The 19,341-nt window shown below is 27.1% G+C and overlaps 1 protein-coding gene across 2 annotated transcripts in view; it reads left to right on the top strand.

Moving 5' to 3' along the window:
* The window catches only part of LOC123291953 (homeobox protein Nkx-2.2a-like), a 40,827-nt gene extending 22,244 nt beyond the window's left edge, over nt 1-18,583 (top strand). The window contains exons 2-5 of one of the 2 annotated variants that reach the window (XM_044872426.1): nt 6,614-6,750; nt 10,145-10,342; nt 15,433-15,847; nt 17,181-18,583. In XM_044872426.1, the coding sequence (XP_044728361.1) occupies nt 6,614-6,750; nt 10,145-10,342; nt 15,433-15,847; nt 17,181-17,481 (1,051 nt within the window). In that variant the 3' untranslated portion in view covers nt 17,482-18,583. The remainder of the gene's footprint in view (nt 1-6,613; nt 6,751-10,144; nt 10,343-15,432; nt 15,848-17,180) is intronic. The other variant, XM_044872427.1, reaches the window with a different exon arrangement.
* Nucleotides 18,584-19,341: the final 758 nt, after the last annotated feature.

The following is a 19,341-nucleotide window of genomic DNA, read 5'->3' as shown; positions in this document are numbered from 1 at the left end:
TATTTCAAAAGCCTTACAACATTATAACACTTTAGTTTATTTAAATCATGCTTTGAGAGCACACTTACTTAATTCTATTTCAAGTTTTTAATCATCAACCTTAGATAAGCCACTTGGACTGATTTATATGTGAATTTAAGTAATTTTTATTTTGAGAAAATTTTTACTTTTTTTTTTATCTGTGCTTAGTGTTTCTGTGTATAACTATTCTGTGCGGTGTTTGAAAAAAAGATTAATTTAAAGTGAAATTTTGATATAAACAGTATAATCGTGGCCGAAGGAAAATCTTCAACACAGGGGCGAAAAGGGGATCATCGTATCCCTTTAAACATGCCCCCTGTATCAGTAGCGGCCGCTGCGCCACTGTTAGCATGGTCCCCATTATTAATACATCCATGGGCGCCGGCATTATTATCAGCTTCCTGGTGTAATCCAGCTGCGATTAGGACAGCACTCGGAAATGCTGGGTTTGTGTTTATGTTTATTTCATATATTATTGTTGTGTAATTGTTATATATATCATTTGTGTTATTTATTTGGAAATGATATGCTCAAGTTTTATAGAGTAATCCACTTTTTATAGATTCCGAGAGCATAAAAATTGATGTAATCGTGACATTTCCAAATTTAGTAACTCTACATGACATTTTCGTCCGTATTTATTTTATTTTTCAGTCAGTTTATGCAATTAATATTACATGTGCGTTAAATATGTATTGTGTCTTAAACTAGAATAAACGGAAGTCAGAAAAATTATTTGAACGAAAATAACACAGTTAAAACACTTTTTATAAAGAAAATAATTTCTTCTAATCAAAAAACTGGAAAATTCGAATATTTGATTGAATTAACGTCATTGCTTGAATCACATGTAAATTTTAACAACTATAAAAAATATAAAATTAATATATTCTGATGAATTTTATTGCTGCGGTTAAATCGGATTCTTATTTTAAGGGAAATAAAATCTTTTAAAGATTATTGCCTCCTTTCTGGGTCGTTTTCATAATTAACATATTAATTTTTTACACCTGACGCAAAAATATTTGCTTGTTTTGAATTTCACCTTCTTTAGATCTTTTTGTGTGAACACACCTTATAAACTATCGTTAGATTTTATATTATATACTAGGTGTGAACTACCCGCTTTGCTAAGTATCTTCTAATTCTAAATACAAAGATTATTGTGCAATATCATTCACTTCATATGCCGTCACTTACTCTCCTTTTGTCCAAAATTTCGTTCAACCTTTAAATTATTAGTGTTTCTCTACTATATTGTACATATGTTATACTTAAAAACCTTCCATTTGAATCACTCATTCTATTAGAAAAAATCGCATCAAAATTCGTTGTATAGTCTTAAAGATATAAGCATACATAAAGCAAAATGACAGACATGGGAAGCTACTTTGTTTTGTAATATTTATTGATGATATTATTGTATTCTGGCATTATTAACACAAAATCAAAATTAGCGTATATTAAATTATTGATTCAAGATTAGCCTTGCTATTTGTAAGGTTGATTTGTTAATTTAATCCTTATCTAATAGAAAGCATATTATAACGATCGTACAGTGTTTTTAAGCCTTTAAAGCCAAGCCGCGTGGCATTATGTTAAATATTCCGTCGGACAAATTTTACAAAGGTATATATCGGTTTCGTTTTCGCTTACAATACTAATTTTAATCTAAGCAAAATCCTTTTTTATATAATTTCAATTCAAAATCACAGTTTTTAAAAAACTTGAAAATAATAAACAAGAAAAAAAAATTCATCAATCAAATTTTTTTTAATTCAAGGATTAAAAATATAATCTAATTTTTAGCGCTATTATTATAGCAGAAATTAAAGGGATTATAAATTCTCTAAATCTACAGGTTCCGTATATAATACAGAAGTCTATACAAACACTTGTCTTCTAAAGTATACACAGTGAAGCGTGAAATATCGAACGTGACTTGATCAATGAAGTATGATGTGTTTAATTTTCGATATAAACTTTGTCGGTAAATAACTACAAAAAAAAAAAATTATATTGTGAAATATTTTTATTAATATTTAATCTGACTATTATTAATTGATTGATATATCATATACAGGATGTTTTTTTAAATTTGATGTATTCATAAAAGACACATAGTTATTTTCCCTAATGATTACCACTTATAAAGCACGTATAAAATGCTTAATAAGATTTTTTTAGAATTAAGATAATTTATTACCTTTTTTCTTCAAGGCTTTTCTAAAACATTCTTTATACGTGTTTATATATTTTAATCAAAAGCGGTTTTATTGCTGGATTTTGACTCAGTTTCCGATTTGATGTAAATACAAGACTTTATAAGAACAAATTTAATTATTTGAAAAAGGAAAGATAAAACAGAAATATAAGTAACGAAATCTTTGGTTCGAAGCCGAAGTTTATAAACATTCTTTTTCTATCCATCAAAAATATAAATGCTATATCCTAACAGAATCCCTTCAAACTTACCCCCTATAACGTTCAATTAGTTTTCTTCAGTTGACTTATTTTGCCATCTTTTAATTCGTTTACTGTAGGTACAATCTCCTTTATACAATGCAAATATTTTTAATTGAAAAATTACTATCCTTATACAAATTTTTAATTTAAGCCGCGATAGCGAGTTTTTTTACCGCTTGAAAAAGAGGAAAATTGAACTATTTTCACGGTATTCGTACAGTTTATTAGGCGATGGAACTCACGGTGTACTAGATTTTTAACATAATAAAGAGAATAAAAAGAATTATATAATGAAAAATAAAGAGAATTGAATTTCTCAACTCTTCCACCATAATTTTACTCTATTAATTTGTATACCATGTATATATAAAATATATAAAGGTATAATAAGTTTAGTCCCAAGTTTGAAACGCTTAAAACTATTAGTGCTACAAGCAAAATTTTGGTATAGGTGTTCATAAAATCCATTTCCGGTTATCCGTTTGAATATCCGTCCGTCCGTCTATCCGACAACACGATAAATCAAGAACGAAAAGAGATATCAAGCTGAAATTTTTATAGCTTGCTCATATCACTTATAAGTGAGGTTGAATTCATAAATGAGCAAAATAGGCCAATTGAGTCTTGGGTCGGTAGGACCCATCTTGTAAACCGTTAAGGATAGAAGAAAAAATTAAATCTTTTGTTTGAAACACTTTTTCATAAACATCACTGTTAACCCGTGAGGGATCAAACTAATCACAATTAGTATTTATTCTACTGGAATACCAGCAATGTGTGTGCCTATCTTTCATTAATTACATAACGTAAAAAACAAACGATAACGTAATCAACATTGTCTCTACATGGTATTTCAAGAATTGACTCAGTCAATTGTTTTCGCTTGTTCTGAATGTTTTATAGAAGGAATTTCCGTTGATTATTATAATGTTACTTCATGTCATGTTCTTAAACATTGGTTCAGAACAATTTTAGTGCTTTAAGGTCTAATTTGTTCTGAAAGTGCCCATACTTGCAAAGGTTCTTAATCATCTCAGTGAGAACAAAACTTTAATTTCCATATCGTGTCAAATTTATGCATTTTAGAAACTTGTAAAACCAAACTCAAAAAATTTTTTTTTGAAAATAATTTAAAAAAAAGAAAGGATATACAACTACATTACACACACCTTTACAGTTATAAAAAAAAAAAAAACGATATTATATTGTCACCTTTTTTCTGAATAAAAACTTCAACTTCATAGATAGCCCATATTATAAATAAATATAAGTGAACCTTAAAGAATTACAAAGTATTTTGTGTTATGTTCGTAATTAGTTTACAACATAAATACGTGATTCAAATAATGAGTTTTGTACGTGATCAAACAATACAAGATTCAGATTTTGTCAATGATAGGTTTTTGGTACACAGGTAACAGGTGATAGGTTATATTAGTTAAAGTATTTTGTACACTTAATAATATTGCTTTTACCTTTTTCTAAAATTTTTTTTTTTATATGTTTATATTAGTAGTTATTTTTCTGTTATACTATAAAGTCAATTGCCCGCAGGAAATTCCTTTTTGACAAACACAATTATTATTCATACAAGTCCTTCAAAATGTATTCAATATTAACTCTATACAAGCTAGAAAATATAGGCTAAAGTCTTGAAATAACTAACATACGAAATAGTTTAACCACTCTGTATATATTCTTTAAATTTTAACAACTTGATATTGTTTATAAAAGGCTTTTTGAGTTTTTCTACTATTTTGCTTAAAAGCGTCTAGATGTTTGGAACAAAAGTCTTGGATCATTTCCCGAAAATAACATTTCAATTCTTTTTTAGTACAGTTAATGATGTTAGAAATAAAGGAAAATGAAAGAAACCGCTCGTATTTTGCTAAAACCTCATGGAATGTGTTTCTTAGATTTCAAATATTATTAGAAACGCATGAGTTAGTGGCGCAAATATTTATATTTGTAGGTGTAATGGAACGGTTTCGTTAATGTTAAAGTTGTCTTACAAAATTAATAAATAGGCAACTTGAATTACGTATACGTTATACATGTATAATAGTTTTTGATTATTTGACAAACGCTTAAGATTTACCGCCATACAAGTTTGCCTACTTACTAATTTTTTAAGTGAACTTTAACATTGATCGTTTTATGGAATAAAAAAACTTATTGTTTATTAACAAATATAATAACATTTGCGCCACTCATGCGTTACTAATGATATTTGAATCCTAAGAAACACATTAGGTTTCTTTTATTTTCCTTTATTAGCCGATATTTATACCATCTTTTACTGTACTATACTACAGTAGAGAATACCTTCTTTCTTATGTCGTCTTGACCATTCCGTCTAGTGAAAAATCAGTTCGCGTTCTAATCAAGAAGTGAGAAAAACTATCGAATCTAAATCAATAGAATTAATTTTTAAAAAATTACAAAATTAATATTCTTAAACAAGTGAAAATAAATAATTGACTACGTTAATTGTTGAAACACTCTGTATAGAAAGTGTTGAATGTCAGTGCTTGCATTATTTTTTTTTATAAATTACAAGAGTTGAAAATCAACACAATTACATGGAGGTCTATCGGTCGCCATTTATTTGGTTCTCTAAAATTTCGAAAATTTTCGAAAGTATGTTCTATAATTTTTTTCGTTTTTCAAGCATGTTTCACAAGACCATTAGTCGAAGCTATCGGAAAATTTTCAACGCCATAATTTTGGAGAAAATATTAACAAAAGTTGTTAAAACATTTTTTTCATTTTAACTTTTGCTCTCTCTCTAACAGTTCACAAGATGGGTTCCACGGATCCAAGACCTAATATGTTGTCATTGAAAATTTCAGCTTGATAGCGATGATATTTTCGTTTTTGAATATTGTGGCGACAGACAGACTTACAAACAGACAGACAATTTGAAATGTACTAATTAGGTGATTTTATACACACCAGTACCAAGTATTTGTTAATAGAATCAATATTTCTAAGCGTTACAAACTTGAGACTAAACTTAGCATAACTTGTGTATATTACGTATCTACAGGGTATAAAAATATTGAACCTCTAAAAATATTTTTATGAACGTATGTAATATCTTTGTTGGCATGTATTAATTACTCAATCAATCTCTAGATACATATTTATTTAATTTCCGTTATAAAGCGTCTCCTGCACTTTATATACCAACAGTTCGCTTACCTTCTTGTTATCCTGATGTTGTTGTTCACTATATATAATACGTGGATCATAGTCATTTATTTGATGAAAACATTTTACCAGGCTTCATCATTACATCAATATGATTGACTTCCGTTAAGGAGTGGTTGAAGCTTTTTTTATACCTACTTTTATATTTATACAATCACTTAAAATTTATAACTTTTTTTGACGCGTTCATTTAAAAATTACTTACTGAGTGAAGTATGTGTACTACGCGTAGTAAAAGGTATAGTAGAGGTATAGAATAAATTAATTTAGATACATGCTAAAAAAAAACTACTGAATAGGGGATACTTCTGCTGTCGAATTGGCCATATTACCCATAAAAATATAAAACTAGATTTGATATCATGACAAAATTTGAAAATGAAATTAAAATTGATTAGAAAACGAAGAAGTTATAAGCAATCAAAGATTACATTCTAAGGTTGCCCATCTCTTTTTAGCAAAACAAAGTTTTATATGTAAACCCTATAGCGATACCCACGTACGACGTCACTAGTGGGTATCTTCCTCTTTGTTTAATTAGGAATTTTAGACATTCATATCTTTCATAGTACCTAGTAAAGATTTTTAGGCTCTTTATTTTCTCATAACTAGTAAATATTTCTTGAGTCAATGATCCCGATACTTAATTCGAGAAAATAACTTATTGCTTAAGAATTTCCTTATAAGAAAATAACTTATTGCTTAAGAATTGTTTTTTTGTCTTTGACACTTTATTTTGGTATCTTTTGCGATTTAGGAAATATATTTTTTAGGCAAAAAACTTTACGAATATATCTTTTTGAATTTAATGTTACGCGCTTCCACAGACAAACAGATTTTTCTGCCATTAATATTTCTAACCATTATAATAACATTATGACAAATTTATTAATTTTTATTAATTTATTTCCAGATTTTTGGATACAATGAAAATGTCTGGTGTTCAGCGTTCATCAGGATTTCATATTAGTGATATATTAGATTTAAATGATCCAAAAGTAGGTGTCAATACACATAATGATGCAGAACAAACTAGTCTATCGCCAAATGGTAAGTTTTCTATTCAATTTTTTTTTGTATTTAACACACATATAGCAATATTTCCACAAGTTCAAAGCTCTGTATATGGTTTTGACTGCTTTCCTATTACAAAAAAAAAAAAAAAAAATTCGTTTCTTTACAGCTTACATCAGCTTTAATTTGCAATTTACTATTAATTTAAAAGCAAAAGATTAAAACTTTACTACAAAATTTTAATAAAATTATACTAATTGCTTAAAATTAAGTTTAAGTTTTCTTGAAACTTTTTTTCAAACAATTAAAATCTAAGCGGATTGAAATATTGATTGATTTAAAACATTTATTAGACGCTTACGTATCAGTAAAGATTACAATAATAATTGATAAATATGGAATTTTATGTTTTTGATTAATAATTGTGACTAAACTACCGACTAAAATTCTTTATTGATATTTATTTAATATAATAACATGAAGTAGATTTATTTAATGATTAAACAATGTAGGTAAAATAGGTAACTACTTGAAAGAAAATTCTTTAATTACATATAATATCTATATCATTAATTATTATTCTTAATAATTAATTATGAAATATTTATTTAATCTAAAATTTATAATTATCATAATTATTATGTAGGTATCTCGATTTATTGATTCTTCTCAATATTTGATTGCTACTCCGCTCTATTTTTAACACGCTTTTATTAGCTTTATACGTACATATATACATAGTTGTGACCCCCTTCAAAACGGTGGATTAACTCGAAATTTGGCATACTTATCAAGAACCGTTGACTTTACAATAATTTAATAATTTTAATTGATTATCCTGATCACGATTTTCAGGATTAGCGATTTACATTTCTGAAAAAATACACATTTATTTGCGCTCCCACCATATCTATACTGAATTTTTGATAAATAAATAATAGTCTAAAAAACTAAAAAACATAAAATAGATATTAGTTTAAAAAAACTAAAAAACACGTTTTTGTAACTAGCTGAACTAGAAGGTAGAAAATAATTTCTTTAAATTAAAAAAAAAATTTTATCGTAAAAAAGCATAGGGTGCTTTTTAAGATTTTTTATAATTACTTTACTTTTAGTAATATCTGTCTTTCAAATATTTACAATAATTGAAATTTAGCACCAAACGCTTTTTTACGATAACATGATTTTTTTGAATTTAGCTAGTTACAAAAGCGTGTTTTTTATTTTTTTTTTCTATAATTTTTCGGATGACATACCGATCTATTCGATTCGGTTAAGAAATCATTACGTAATTCAAAATTTGCAAGTCTTTCTTTTAAGTTTCGATTTATAAAAAATATATCTAACAAAGTTTTAAGGCATGAAAGTTATTTGACAGTTACAAAGTTTTTGATATTTTATTCCATCTCTTATCAATTATTTTATTTTAACTTATATGGCAAAAAAACAAACACGAAAATCAAAAAAGTTGAATCCTATTCCAATTCTCAAAAGGGCAGCCAAAAAGAATCAAGGAATTTTCTTTTCTCTTCATTATATCAACTTGCCCAGCCTATTTCCTGGGAGAAAAAGTTTCTTTGCACTCCAGGTAAATTTGTATAAAAAATTACATCAATTCTTCGCTTCATTTTGGTATAAACCGACTAACAAATCAATTTTTGAATGCATAATATAAGTAGAGAAAGAATTCATCAAAGAGTCATTTTGAAAAAAAAAATTCCATGTAAATCATTGGATTAAAAAGATATTTACTTTGACATATCCACACTTTATTAATTATATTTACGCATAAAATTACTCAAACCAATCGAGAAACAAATCATAACATTATATTAATAACTTTTTTTTTTTTATTCAACAAACAATATTAGATAATAAATTACGGTTTTTAGGGCAAATAAATAATTGATAATTTATTGTTTATATAGAATTTAAAAAAATAAAAAAAATATTATATCATTTTTTTTCCAATAATATTTTACTATATTATTGATTAAAAACCGTTTGTTTAAGTGTATGGCGCTGTTACAATTAAAACATGGAAATTATATACGTTTGAAAACAGATTGTAAAATAAACAAAGATTATTTTTAAAAAATTTATTGTTATTAATAATATTGATTTTGTTTGAAGACATTTGACACACTTTGTAATTCGTACGAAAAGGATTGTAATGAGTTTCCAACATTTCAAGTCTAGTCTTTTGGCCTACAAACTTCATTGATTAAGTTGGAAAAAAGAAAATCTTTATCTAACTGTATCATTCTTTGACTATATTAAATAATATTTTCTTTCACTCTGTATACGAAAATTTTTAAGTTTTTCGAAAATGATTCTTCGCAAATCTGCAATAAATTATTGCACCATTCAATTTTTACAACTATAATAATTTTAAAGCAAAAGCCTTCTTTTTAAAGAACAAACTAAGCACTAGCGGGATGTTAAATATTCTTGTACCGAAGTCGATCAAATTCTGGATCCTTTTCTTTCAAATTTAAGAAAAATTACTAGCTCATGGCATCACAGAATTATTAAATTTTTATCTAAATTAAATCAAATTTGTCCACTCGAATAATTTTTTTTTTTTTTTGAGGAAACTATTTCGAATGAATTTTGTTATCTTATTTAATAATGATTAACATTTTTTTTCAAAAATTTGCAAGTAAATAAATCAGAATGATTTTCTGGATTACAAATACAAATACTCAAGATTTGCGGTTAAAGAATGCATTCAGTATTATAGATTTCAAGTATACCTACTTGAAATTGTTTTATTTCTAATTGTATTAATTTTAAAAAAATTTTTGTTTATAAGTCTTATTTTTGTTTACAATTAGATCTAAGTTTGAATTCCTAATATCTGTGTTTTTATTTACTGAAAAATTCATTCTCGATTATGATTTAAATGCAAGAGTTGGTTGCCTATTACAGAGATGTGAATTTAAATTCCGCTCTCTTTTCTAGTGAAAAAAATTTAGGTAAACTAATATACTTCTAAAAATTAGTTTGTTTAAAGCAAGAAAATTTTAAGAAATTTTTCTTAACTTGGGGAAAGAATTATTGAAAGCATACATAAAATATTAATCCTGATTTCCGAAAAGAAGTTTGAATGCTTTAAATAGTCTGGGCAATCAAATACTTATTTTTTTGAATTTAATATTGAAATCGTTGACTTGAAAAATATTTACTCGTTATAAGAACGTTTACTTTGCATTTATCCTTTGGACGGAATTACGGTTATTATTTCCGTCGGATATACCGCCCAAGCATGAACAAATAAATAGTTCTGTTTCAATCATACAAGTCTTCCTCCGATCAACCAGATTTTACGTCCTTTATTCGGATCATTTACAAACTTGTCCACGTTTCTTAAAAATTTAACTTTATTATCTGAATTATAATAATATTTTGGAAAATTTCTTTGTTCTAGGTACAATAAATAGTATGCTATCATCAACGCCATCAACCACAGACTTCAATCCAGGTTACACGTCCACACCACATCACATGATGTTCGGTGCGCCTGGTGTTACAGATCCACTATCACAACATCCATTATTACATCCCGTTTCAAGGCTGCCATTAAATAATTGGAATCATTCTCCAATTGAACCATCATCCGATTCAGGTATGTTTCCCATTAAGCGTTCTTCCGCCGTATAGTATGGCCAACTTATAATTCTTTTGTATGTAATTGGGTTCTTGAACAAAAAATAATCAATTATTGTATTTTATTTCAATTCATTATTATAAACAATATTGAACTTCGCCAAGAAAACTTGTTTAAAAGCTATTTATAAGTTAATTAAAATAATTAAAATATGTAAAAGAATTCACAGATTACAAACGTTATTTGGTAGTAAAAAGTCTGTAAATAACATGATGCAAAATTAAAATTATTACGTTAAACGATGTTTTACGAAAACCTTTTCTTCCGGCGTTTTTGTTTATCTTTAGAAACTTTTTTTTAAAGCTGTATGTGACTCAAATTTGCTATGAAAAAATAAAAATAAAAATAAAAAAATTAATTATACCAAACGACCGTTAATATCACCAAACGACCTATTTTCTTTGTGTCCCATTTATATTGAGGCGTCATTTTTTTTTACAAAATATGCGTCTCTTTTTTTTATAACAAAAAAATTATATGATTAGATAAAAAATTAATTAATTTGATTTGTTTTTAATCAATCAAAATAATCACGAATAATTATTTTTAATTCTCAATGTCAAATTTTTATAACAATGATGCTATCCAAATCAATTTTTCGTATCGATTTAAATGTCCTTCATCAAAACCAAAAAAATGAGTCTATCAATTAAAAATTAAAAAGAACTTTGAAGCAAGAAAACTTTTCGGAAATTTTCCTTTACATATCAAATTTACACTACAAGAGTGGGAAATATATAAAGTTACTTTAAAAGCATTACTTGAAACCATGCAAATATCTATAAATAGTGCCCTGGAAAATTGAAGTTTTCGTTTTTTTCTATTCTTCATCTTATAATTTCCATATTTTAAACCCAAATTATTAACAAATAGGTATCAACGTTGTTTTTACCAAAAGCCTGACCTGCCATTTAATAAGAGTATTATGTGTCTTAAAAATATCGTTTGGTTATATATTCGTCTTAATTTCGATAGATTTGTTTCTGAATCATTTTTGTTCTATAAAATTCGAAGCGATCCCTGAAATCTTTTTGAATATCATGAGTGCTATTTTAAATGAGGCGACCAATGATATTTTGAAGATACAAGTAACGAACTTCAAATTTTAATATAGTTGTCGAACTTCGTAATTTGTAATACAACCCTTTACAAATTATCTAAAACAAGAAGTCCAACGCATGATTTAAATCAGAATCAGAATATTTTCTGAATGAATTAAACATGATTTAACATTTTTAGTTGAACATAACCACAATGACAAAGAATTTTTTTCTATGTCGAAATACAATCCCCTAAATATTTTCAATAAACAAATTGTTAACGTTTCGCAAAGCAACATAACACAGTCAATCGAATCAAGTTGTTTATCAATTGAAGAATTACAAATTAACCCCTCAAATAATACCTTGAACAGTATTATAAATAAATATAGGGATAAAAAGGGATACTCTGTAACATTAACAATACAAGGGTATAAGTTACACTATCAATCAGGGTTGTACAATTAAATATATTGTGAATTAGGTAATATTATATTCTTGAGCCGTGTGAGAGCTATTCACGCCTTGATTTTACATATAGGAGAGAGTGTAGTACCAGTAATCATCATCTATGCATTTTTAACGCCATTTTAAACACGATTTGTGTTCTATGTTCGAAGATAATAATTTACCATGGATCACAGCGTAGTGAACTTAGGATCATCCTCATCGACTGTATCTGAGGGAGTCTTCTTCAAAATTTCTCTTAACATTTCCTCTAAGGAACAGAATCATAGATAAGTGACATAGAATGAAAGAGACTCTCTTCTTTTTTCCTACTAACATATACATGGTAGTCTACGAAAAGAAAAAAAAATGTTTGAATATATGGAATGTATATAAAACAGCCTTTTTTATATCGTGATATATGAAGAAGTCGTAATTAATGTTGGTTTATTAGTCAATAAGTGTTTTTAAAAATGTTTTACCATTTATATAAAAATCTTTTATCAATATTCCTCAAATTTTAAGCTTTGAAGTCATACCAAAATTAAGAACTGTGCATAAAAATGAAATTTTTTTTGGTTTAAACAGTGACTTAGATAGTTAATTTCTCCTGAATCGTTCAGAGACTCGATATGAATTTTTCGCAAAAGATGTATAAAAGAGTGATTAATTGGTAAATAAAATTTCTTGGATCACTTTCATTTTTTCGGTATCGAAATCCCTTTCGATACCAAATCAATTACATTGTTTATTTCAATGACATTGTTTGAACCAAGGTATATGACCGTATGTCTTTTTAAACTTTGCCTCCTTACCATTTTATGTTATGTTCACCCAAAGCATAATAAAATAGCCATCCATAAGCAGTAATTTAGATGGAATCTAATTTTATTAAAAACACAATTAACTAACTAGTCTACTTGTAAGTAAATGAATAGAAAAAGCAAATTTCTTTAAGTTGACACCGAACATTAAAAATGATATTTCTATGTTACTTGAAAACAAATGTACATGGATAATCATTCTCTGGGTTACTTATATTTTAGTTAGTAAACTTTGCCTTCATATAGTTGTCGACTCATAAGGTTCTAATATCATTGAAGAAACTATGACTTGTTCAAGGTAGACATGATTCGAGGTACTATACATTACCCTATCATTATTGAGCCTTGTGAGAGATACTCACGCCTTGATTTAAAAACATAAACCCTACATTTAAATGTTTAAATAATTGTTTTGAAACCAACAAAAACATACATAACTCCGCCTGTACCAAATTCAATATTAAGGATTGGTTCCTCCAGCAGATGTATCTTTTCATGTGTATGGATGGGGACATTGTATTCAATAACCAGCTGCTGTTTGTCTTTTTAATTTGTCACCAGGTTATCTGTCATGGATGACAATTTTTTTATTTTTTATGACAGTTATTATTATTTAATTTTATTTTAAATATTATTTATCGTCTCTTTTTATTTCGTGCGCTTTGAATAAAATGGAAAAGGGATGTAAAGTATTTTTATAATCGTAATTAATTAAATTTTTCACATTTTTGGAAGGGGTTCCAAAATAATGATACACTCAATTTGGGTAATTTGATTAAATAAATATACCAACCGAAAATTTTTAGATTGTTGTTTTGCTAATTTGAGCAACATCTGCATAATTGAAGCTTAATACGCTTTCTGTATAAATTTCAAATCGATTTTCTGTACGGTTTGCGAAAAATTAATTATTAAAAACTGCGCTTTTTGAAGAAAGCGTAATAAATGTTGGTTTGTAGTCAATAAGTGCTTTTAAAAATGTTAACATTTACATAAAAAACTTTTATTAATAATATTCCTCAAGTTTTCATCTATAAAATGAAAAACTTATTTCGGTAAAAACAATGACTTTGTGTTTCGTAGTGCATTTGCGAGTATTGCTTGTTAAAATTTCCTTTTGTTTTTAATATAACCAAAACGAGGTCTAAATAAGTTGAAAGATTAGTATACAATGCTAATTGTCTTTCGATAAATTGTTGCAAATGCCTTTGGCCTGTAAAGTATTGATAAACGACCATTTTATTAAATACTTTTTCGAGATGTGTAATAAATAAACAACAAAATATTTTTATCTGACTCATCTAATTACAAATTTAAAAAATAAAATAAAAACTAAATTAGATAAAAAATTTAAATTTTATTGAACAAATAAAATTACAATTTATTGGAGGAAATATTATATGTTTTGATAACATTTATCAATTAAAATTCATTGTAATAATGACTAAAATCACCAAAAAAAAAAAAAAATTAGGAGATAACGTAATTAAATTAAACAAATGAATTAAATAATAATGGCTGACAATTTTTATCATTTACTTGTAAAATAAAAAAATAGAAATTATTTCATATACTTTGTAATGCTGATATGAGTTGCTAGGGGGTAAGGACAAAAATGTTATCCATATTGCACTCGAATATATAAAGAGCTTAAATTTGAGATACAAGTCAGGAATAGAATATTTATTTTTTTCATCTTCGTAGCTCTTAGAATAAATCTAAAATTAAAAAAATCTAAACCTATTTTGTTTTGATTTATTTCAATAACTATGTCGAACTTACTTAGCTCGAATTCAATAAAAATTCATGCTTATAATCTAGACATAATTTAATCTCATTAAGCTATCTCTACAAACCTTAGGATAAAAAATATCGCGCAGATTTAAATTTTTTTAAATGATTGATCAGTGTTTAAGTAAAAATTTTAACAGATTAAAAAAAAACCCAATGATTATTCAAAAATTCATCGATACACTATAAAGGATCATACAAGAGTTTCTAATAATCTTTCTCGTCACAACGGATGGAATTATAAAAAAAATTATCATTCAAAAAATTGAAACAAAAAGTGCTTAAAAAATATAATTTTAATATAATACGCCAGTAAAACCTTAAAAAAAACACTAAAATCACAAAACGCGATGTAACATTCAAAAAAGCAGCTTCACATCGCTTTCCGGCCGACATTCGAACTAGTTATTTCTAGAAAACTTTTGTTTAGTTTTTTTCAAAAATTTTTTATAAGGTTTACTAATTGGAACTTTCTAAAAATTTTCATTGTTCTATCTTTTATATTTTTGGAGAAAATTGACAACCTAGTTTTGGCCTAGGTTGCTTTGTCACAAGAAAATAATGATGTTTACGAAAAATCGTTGCAAACAACAACTGTTTTTTTTTTAGGAATATTTTTTACATTTAAACTTTTATACTATCTCTAACGGTTTAACATAAGCAAAACTCAAAATTGTAACTTTTCTGAAAATCATGCATTTCTGAAAACCATGCAAACTCAATGCAAACTATCAGGCATATTTTTCTTAATCTGCAATTTGTGAAGTTAAATTCTGGTGTTGCCAAAACGACTAAACTCTTAGCAAATAAATTTTTTGAATATAATAATTGTACTATTTGATATATTATTTCTATGTTTCTGCGAGGCGATTAAATTTTCTATGTTCCGACTTAGATAAATATTTCAGTGCAAATAAACTAAATATCGAATATTCTTTTGTTTCAGTAGTATTACAGCAAGTTAGTCCCGATAGTACATCACCCGCCGCTAGTGATTCATCATACCAAATACCACAATGTCAAATATCACCCGGACCAGATTCAACGAAAACCGTACCATCATCAATAAATAGTGGTGGTGAAATTGAGGATGGTATCGAAGAGGAAATCGATGATGATGAAAATGAACATAGTAGCGGGGAAGGAGGTGGTGACGGGAGCACAAATGGTGGTAATGGTACACAACAAACGACTGGACATAAGAAACGTAAACGACGTGTATTATTCTCAAAAGCACAAACTTATGAATTGGAACGCCGGTTTCGACAACAACGTTATTTATCGGCACCAGAACGTGAACATTTGGCATCACTGATACGTTTAACACCAACACAAGTAAAAATTTGGTTCCAAAATCATAGGTATGTACACAAAAATTCTGGTATACCTTCTCTTTTTAGAATATAGTCCCGATCGGTTTTAAATTGGCCTTAACATTTGAGATTTAGTTTTATATCTATAATAATTGAGAATATTCTTAAATTTTTATCTCTGTATTTTTTCCAATTTCAAGCTTATGGAGAAAATTTATTAAAACTCTCTGTGGTTTTATTTTAAGGTAGTACGAGCACCAAGGCAATTTTAGATTTAGAGTTGAAAATATTTGTACCTTATTTTTTAGACGAATAAGAATAAAATTTTTCCATATCTGTCTTGGTTTTCGAGATATCGAAAGCTAATTAATTAAATAAAATTTTCCATTTTCAATATCTTGAAAATTACCCCAGATATCGAAAAATTTTCTTCTTACTTTTCGTCTTATATTTTCAAGTTATAACATAATTAATCATCAAAATAGAAAAAAATTTTTTTTTTAATTTGTGTCCTCACTATCGTGTTCGCATACATCCTTAATTAGTCGGGCACAACGGATTTTTTTTTGTTTTCCTTAATTTATTAAGGTTTTAACATTAACATCGACTAGTTTTGGAGAAATCTATGAAAACATATCATCCATCTACTGTTTTACCATAAATCCAAACACCAAGCAATTTAAAAAAATTAAATAATGGGACAACAAAACTTCATATAAAAAAATCAGGCTTTTTAATTAAAATTGCTTGGTGCTTGTACATCCTTAAAAGACTCAAACTATTTTGCGATATTTTTGTAATAGTTATCTGGAATATTAGGGCATCTTAGATTATTTTAATAGGATGACACTTTGTATTAAAAACGTTTACAATATCCTATGTTTGCAACTGAGATGTATGTTTTGACCGATGAAATATACTTTTAACAAAACACAATGCAACTTCCGACGCCATCACTAAAGTTTCTGTGCAATATAGTTAGTTTCCGATTAACGTCATTGTGTTTTTAGATCAAATCTTTTGTTTTTCTGGTTATTTGACTTCATAAACTGTTTTCTATAAGTTTTTCGAACAAAATTGTATCGTCAAAATAAAGTACAGTACATATTAAGAAAAATTCAAAATTTGTATTTTTTCTTAAATATGATAAAAATTTTTAATAGATTCTAATATTAGATTCTAATATTCGTTTAAATAATCCCCTTGGTTTCAGTGATCGATGCATTTTGTGTTTTATTTACTTCTTTTTTTTTTCGTAAATATATCTTAAATTTTAATTTGCGAATGAACTTCGAGAACTTCATTCAAATCCTAACTTCCTCCTTTCTGGGTTTATTATAAAAGTATATTTTCTAATAAAAAATTTCTCCACTTGTTTCAGGTATAAGACAAAACGTGCCCAACATGAAAAAGGCATCCATGATGTTCAACATGGAAACACAGGTGTTGGTATGCAACCATCACCACGGCGAGTTGCTGTACCTGTATTAGTTCGTGATGGAAAACCATGTTCTGGTGGTAATAAACCAACATCATCCACTGGTGGCATGGATCATCTACCTCATGGTGTACCTGGAGGTCCAATGCCACCAGGTCCACCTGGAGCCGCATCGCTAGTCAATCCATATAGTCATGCAGTTATGCATGGACAACCTCGATTAAGTTGGTGGTATAATCCATGAAGGTTCCATTAAAAAAAGACATTTTCTCGGTACTAATAATGCAATATTTATTAAAAACAAAATGGTTTAAAATGTTGTTAAAAAAATGACCAAAGTGAGTTTATTTTGAGGTGGATAAAAATGGAAGTATTTGATGAGTTAATGGTTGATCTCCACCAATTGAAATTTAACATTCCAACCTCACAGTCGACGGTAAAGTTCCTAAGTAATATTTTTTGATATACTTTAACCGTTTCAAAATTATCGCTTTTGGTCATTATAACGAACTGAATAGTTCAAACAAACATAGAAAACTACGAAAAAACAGACGATTTTATTTTGATTTAGAGAAGATAAAAAACTTTGGCGAATCTACATGGCAATTGATTCAATATTCATTTTCTCGAAATACCCTGAGAGTCTTGTATGTTTGCGAAAGTTTGCACTTTGTAGACTTCTAATTATCTTAGAATATTCATGTTTTTGTGAGAAATTTTTAAACTTTTCACTTGATAGTTAGTGTATACTAATTTTCGCTCTGTCCATGCTGGGTAACTGCTGGTTACGGACTTTACTCAAAGTGAGAGAGCACTTAATGTTATCAAGTTTCTATGTTTTATTGAACTGTTTAGCTAATCAAATTTCGAATGCAAGTATTAATGCAATCCATAATTTTAAATTGACAAGTTTTGGTGAGAACCCTCGGAACTATCTATCCACTTCGAAATAGTTTTGAAATTTAACTGAAATGAATCGTCTCATAATTGCACCTACATTTAAAATGCAAAAAAATACACCTTTTAACTAAGAGAATTCGAACTCTTTTTTAAAATGAAATATTTCAATTATTTTTCGAATATTACTTTGAGTTGATAGGTAATTCTTTAATATACTCGCCCACAATCTGTTCAAACCTGTTGACGAATAGCCTGATGACATATAGATTGTGAACAAAATCATTTGATTATGTAAGATACAAAATTTATTTTATTTTATACATAACACTTTTTTAAAATAACAAAATGTGTTTCTTTTTTAACTTTATATTTTAGTTTTTTTTTAAATGGACACGTATTTGTGCCATGAGGAACTCCTTCCTAAAATTCTCTTCTCTTTTCCAATTAAAATTTTTTGTCTATGTAAAAAATTGCTTTATCAAATGATTTTATTTACAAGTTGTATATTATTTTAAATACCTTAATTGTAAAATAACATTTTGATCTTAGATTTAAAAATGTTATTCTTTATTTAAATGTGTTCAATAAATTTATATAAAAAAAATTATTATATATAAAAAATTATAAATATATAAATGTAAAGATAAAAAATAAAATAAATTGTAGATAATTTTGTAAAATATTAGAATAATTCAATTGTATAATATTATAAATATGTATTATTATTATTAACAATTATTATTAAAATAAATTTTTATTTGTTAGTTAAAAATAAAAATATATCGTATTCAAAAAAACGAAAAAAAAAAATTAAAATTAAAAAAACATAATGTGAAATTTTTATTTATGAAAAAATAAAATTATAAATTAATTTGAAATCATAGTTTCTTTTAAATAACCTACCTATTTCGAATTCGAAATAAAAAGAAAAGTGAATGAAATTTTGGAAAATCAAATGCGTAAGTAACATCTGTCCAAAATCCTCCATATAATTCGGATTCATTAGGTGAGTTTAATTTTCAAAACAATTTCTTCAGTGAGCAAGACCCATCATGACACCAGCGACTTTCATATCGGTATCAGAAATTTAAATACCAAGCTTGGGTGCCTAAGCAAAAATTTGTCCGACCCATAGAAAAACATAAAGTGAATATTTAAAATGCTTGGTTTTCTTTATCTCTCTAATTAGGACATATTTGGTATG

Source organism: Chrysoperla carnea, chromosome 2 (assembly GCF_905475395.1).
Source record: "Chrysoperla carnea chromosome 2, inChrCarn1.1, whole genome shotgun sequence".
In the NCBI taxonomy this organism is placed as follows: Eukaryota; Metazoa; Arthropoda; class Insecta; order Neuroptera; family Chrysopidae; genus Chrysoperla; species Chrysoperla carnea.
This window is presented reverse-complemented; position numbering and strand designations above follow the sequence as displayed.